The sequence below is a fragment of the Crocodylus porosus genome, unplaced genomic scaffold (genome assembly GCF_001723895.1).
Source record: "Crocodylus porosus isolate Cpor-Errol unplaced genomic scaffold, CroPor_comp1, whole genome shotgun sequence".
Taxonomy (NCBI): Eukaryota; Metazoa; Chordata; order Crocodylia; family Crocodylidae; genus Crocodylus; species Crocodylus porosus.
In genome coordinates this window covers 21,087,610-21,092,512 of record NW_017728931.1, presented here as the reverse complement: position 1 = coordinate 21,092,512, position 4,903 = coordinate 21,087,610, and the positions used below count along the sequence as shown (strand labels likewise).

The 4,903-nt window shown below is 44.0% G+C and overlaps 1 protein-coding gene across 2 annotated transcripts in view; it reads right to left on the bottom strand.

The window, feature by feature from the left end:
• SULT4A1 (sulfotransferase family 4A member 1) overlaps nt 1-4,532 on the bottom strand; it is a 47,813-nt gene extending 43,281 nt beyond the window's left edge. Inside the window, exon 1 of one of the 2 annotated variants that reach the window (XR_002102818.1) lies at nt 4,135-4,532. Coding sequence is in view for 1 of the 2 variants with exons in the window: in XM_019544332.1 (XP_019399877.1) it covers nt 4,135-4,303 (169 nt within the window). In the remaining variant the exon portion in view is untranslated. The remainder of the gene's footprint in view (nt 1-4,134) is intronic. The other variant, XM_019544332.1, reaches the window with a different exon arrangement.
• Nucleotides 4,533-4,903: the final 371 nt, after the last annotated feature.

The window sequence follows — 4,903 nt, the reverse complement described above, 5'->3', positions numbered from 1 at the left end:
GAGGAGGTTGGATGAACATCTTGCTGGGGTCATTTGACCCCAGTATTCTTTCCTGCCATGGCGGGGGGGTCGGACTAGATGATCTACTCAGGTCCCTTGCGACCCTAGAAACTATGAAACTATGAAACATCTTGTGTAGATGTGCCCAAAGACAGTAAAAGTTAAGAGCTGGTATGGCCTGCAGGGTGCTTTGAATCTAATGAAGGGCTTCTTGAGTTTAAAAGGTTTGAGAACTCCAGGTTTAATCCAATATATAATGGCATTCCATTTTCTGTTCTCAACCAAAACAGCACATAATGGGCCACTCTCATCCATAGTGTACCTCTGTTTCAGTCAAAAGAGTTACAATAAAAAATCAAATTAGTGACCCTTTTCTTTAATGCCTTGGAATTTCATGAAGTACGGGTGTTTTGGCTGCATGCATGAAATTTTCATAGATTGGGAATTTCCCAAGTTTAAGTAATTTGTTAGAGGAAGGTGTAGGACTATAAAGAACTATGAATATTAATTTAAGCTGCCATCATATTAAATACATTTTTCATTAAATGTATTACATTACTGCCAGTAAATCCACCATAGTTCAGAAGTCTTTATCTAAGATCATTCCCAATAAATGTACTCACTTCAATTACAGAATAGTTTACGGAAGGTGGTTAACTAATTTTTAGTTAATCATTGTGCACATTCAGCTAGTCCTAGCCAGGAAATATGGCCATTACAGCCTAATGTATATATTAGTGTATGTTCTTTGCCAAATAAACAGCCATATAGCAAGCAGTTATAGATAAATCCTTCTGTCCTTATACTGTAGCACATAGCTATGGAAATATAATAGCTAGAAGCAATGACCTCCATTCCATGGCTAACAGACAGCTTTGTTTTTTGTAAACAGTAATGAGTAGGATAAGTCAAACCAAATGCACCACCAAAAAAAAGGAAGGAAAAGAAAAAGGTACCAGAACAGGAAGAAAAAGGAAAAAAGTTGTTTTCCTTTGAAAACATTTTAAATTGGTGCATTTTTCATTGTTTTCAAATTGGTGTGACTTTTTCTTCAAAATGTTTATCAACAAATATGGAAATGTTATATTTATGAAACCTGACAAAAAGCTGATGACTAATTTTAATATTTTTATGATACTTCCCATTAAAAATGGTTAAAAAATTAGAAAAAGAAATGTTTCAAGAAAAAATGAAAAAAATTCTACATTGTTGATAATCTTGTGTGAAATTGTATTCTTTTTAGATATGTCTTTCTTGGATGAAAAATCTTTACATATGAAAAATTCCAATCAGCTTTAGTTACCAGAGGCCTTTTTATCAATGGTTTATACTGAGAAAGAAAGATAAACTCAGGTTTCTGGTTAAGGCACTAAACTGGGGCCCAAAAAAGCTAGATTCAGTTTCTGGCTTCTTGTGTGATCTTGGGCAAATCATTTAACTTCTCTGGGGCTCAGTTTCCCAACTTCCTTTCACCTGTCTTTCACCTTGACTGCATCGATAGCTTTTTTGGAGCAAGGGCTCTTTGCTACTAGGTATACGTGCAGCACCTACCATAATGGAATCCTGATCTCAGGGAGGACCTCTTGGTGCTATTGTGATGTTGCTGCTCATCATCATCACCATAACTGTGGGTGAAGTATGACTATACATAACTGCTTATCCATAGTGATAAAGTTATGGGCGTTAAGCTATTGCCCCCTGACTCATTATATTGGCACAAGGTTCATTCCAGGGTGAAGCTGAAGATAATAAAGTGAATTTTACAGCTTGCCAATATACAACTCAGGTTCTATACTAAAATGCATGACATTCAGGACTGGTAATACTTTACAAAATTGAAATATTAACAAGCTGAAATAATTTAAATGGTTACTTTATTGCTTCTTGTTTCTCATAAATCTTTAAAGAAATGGGTAAAAAGAACAATGAAGATGTAGCTTTCTGTTCTCAATCCTAGCTTTTTGGGGCCACTGTTATGTCTACACAGTTTACTGTAAATATCTGCCAAATATTGACTAGAATCTTTTAATGGCAGCATTATTAGGTAAATATTAAGAAACAACACTGAACTAAACATTGAACTATCCACTGAAAAATGACAGGATGGAATGTCTTCTGTTCTGAAAGAGTATATATACAATTTCACATAGGCACATCAAGAAAATGAAGAGACATAAGGCACTTTCATATAACAGTCAAAGGAAAAAAAGCCAGTAATTAATCTACTCTGATAAAATAACATGATTTTGCCTTTGAATTGAGAGAGATGACAGCTCCGATCTCTGGCACAATGGACTCTGAATTTTCCAGAAAGGGACTGTTTTACTGCCAGGGAAAAAGGTTATTCATTGATTTGCATAGTAAAAAAAAAAGTCTTCAACCCTTTCTGTTTCTGGCTTTATCAGGTAGGCTGTGAAGCTACCATACTGTCTCCTTCCTTGCTGTCAGCACTGTATCTATATTAATTCAGCCAGAGCATTTTTTGTTTGAAAGCAAGGAGAACAATATTGTGTGAAATTCTTAAATCCCACACTAATGAACTCAAAGGTTATTTTTATAGCAGAAACATACTTATGGGACATTTCTTGTGATTCTATTTAACCAGTTTAGTAGGGATATACTTCAAGCTTAGGTCCTCACAGAAGAAGGCTTTGCCTTTTCTTTTCATTAGTGACATAACAAGGGTGGTGACAGAGTGTTGTCACTAAATCTGCTTGTTCCTATCACCTGCTTTTACATGCTTATTTTAGCCTAGACTGTGACACACATACCTCAGCCTGACTAGTATCTTACTTGTGCAGCAGGCCACAGTCATAAGAGTCATAGAATAAGGTGCTTCATCACAAAAATAGCCCCATCCGGCCCTTTTTTTTAATGCAGGTGAGATATGTAGGAAAGGGATAGTCATTCCCCGCACCACCCAAAATAAAAACGTTCAGGCTGCAGAGCTGTCCCTAGTTCTGCAACTTGCTTTAATATGCCTTAAGGAACATTTGAAAAGAGGCCAGCCTCATCACCCTCACCACCTAAACTATTTCTCCATAAAACATGCTGAGATTCCTACAGTTCAAAACCCCTCATCCCAAGTCAAAGTCTGTCCTAGCAGGGGGGCCAAACCCCACTGCCGTTGCTGAAGCAATTCAGTTGCCTACCATACTGCTGTGGAGTCGGTGGCTCAGAAAGCCCTTGTCCAATGCAAAATCCCATAGGCGCAACTTCCATGGATGCAGGGAGAGTGCTATGCAGGGGGGGAGGGGGGAAGGTTCATTTGGAGACAAGCTAAGTCCCAGTGACCTTTAGAGCACTCTTTGGGCTCCCAAAGCTCTGCAGAGACATTGCTCTGTGTGTGTGTTTGTGTGCAGAGGGCACATTTGCTCTGTGTGTGTGTGCATGACACATTACTGTGCATGTGCATGGCACATTGCTCTGTGTGTGCATGTGTATGGAGGGCATGTTGTTCTGTGTAGGTGCATTGCTCCGTGTGTGTACGTGGCAAGTTGCTCTGTTTGTGTAGCACTAATTCATGTGCACATCTGGAGGGCACAATGCTCCGTGAATGGCAAATTACTGTGTGTGACATGGCATATTGCTCTGTGTGTGCATGTGTCTGGGGGGCGCATTGTTCTGTACATGTGCACGTGTGTATAGGAGTGTAGGTTGTAGCTGTATTGGTCTAAGGACAGAGGCAGGCAAGGTTCTTTGGGTAGGTGTGATCTCTTTTATTAGACCAACTAAATAGTTGGAAAAAATGTTCTTTGCAAGCTTTTGTGCACTAACACCCTTCAGTGAGTCTCCCTATGCCTGACAAAGGGTGTTTGTGCCCAAAAGCATGTGAAGAACATTTTTTCCAATTATTTAGTTGGTCTAATAAAAAAGATTACACCTACCCAAAGAACCTTGCCAGCTTGTGTGTATAGGGCACATCCTTTTGTGTATGTGCGTGTGTACATGGTATACTGCTCTGTGTGCACGGCACAGTGCTCTGTGTGTGTGTGTGTGGAGGGCACACTGTTCTGTGCATGCAGGGCACAGTTACGTGTGTGTGTATGCGTGCACATACCCGGCCCACCCCTGCCAGCCCCTCGGCCCAGCCCCCCGTGCAGCCCGGGCCGGGCGGCGCCCCCCCGGCAGTACCGGACTTGGGGTAGGTGACGATCCAGACGTCGCTGTCGCGGACGGGGCAGTTGGCGATCTCCTCCATGCGGCCGCGGCAGAAGGGCGGCAGGCGCACGCCCTGGTACTCGAAGTACTTGCTCTCGAAGTCGCCGGGCGTGCCGGGCGTCTCGGCCTCGCTCTCCGCCATCCTCCCCCGCGGTGCGGCACCGGCGCTGGCTCTGCTGCGGGCGGTGGCGGGGGCAGGAGGCGGGTGGGCGGCGCTGCCCCGCACACACCCGGGCGCGGCAGCGAGAGCGGGTCCCCGGGGCTGTGGACGCGGGGAGAGAGAGGGGACCCCTCAGCGAATGGGCTCCGGCGCCGGTGATGTAATGCGGACGCTCGCCGGAGGATGCAGCAGCGGCAGCATCATCCTCCGCCTTAACCCTCCGCCTGCCGCTGCGCCCGGGGTGGGGGAGGAGGAGGGCACACTGTGCCCTGCGCGCGCGCACACACACACAGAGCAGTGTGTCCTACACACACACGCACAATGTGCCATGCACACGCACACAGAGCAATGTGCCCTCCACACATACCCACACGTGCGCACACATACACAGAGCACAACATGCCATGCACACATATGCACACACAGCAATGTGCCGTGCATACACACACACAGAGCAACTTGTCCTCTACATACACACAGAGCACAATGTGCCTTGCACACACAGCAGTGTGCCGTGCAGGCACACACATGCACACACAGCAGTACGTCTTACACACACACACACACACACACACACACACA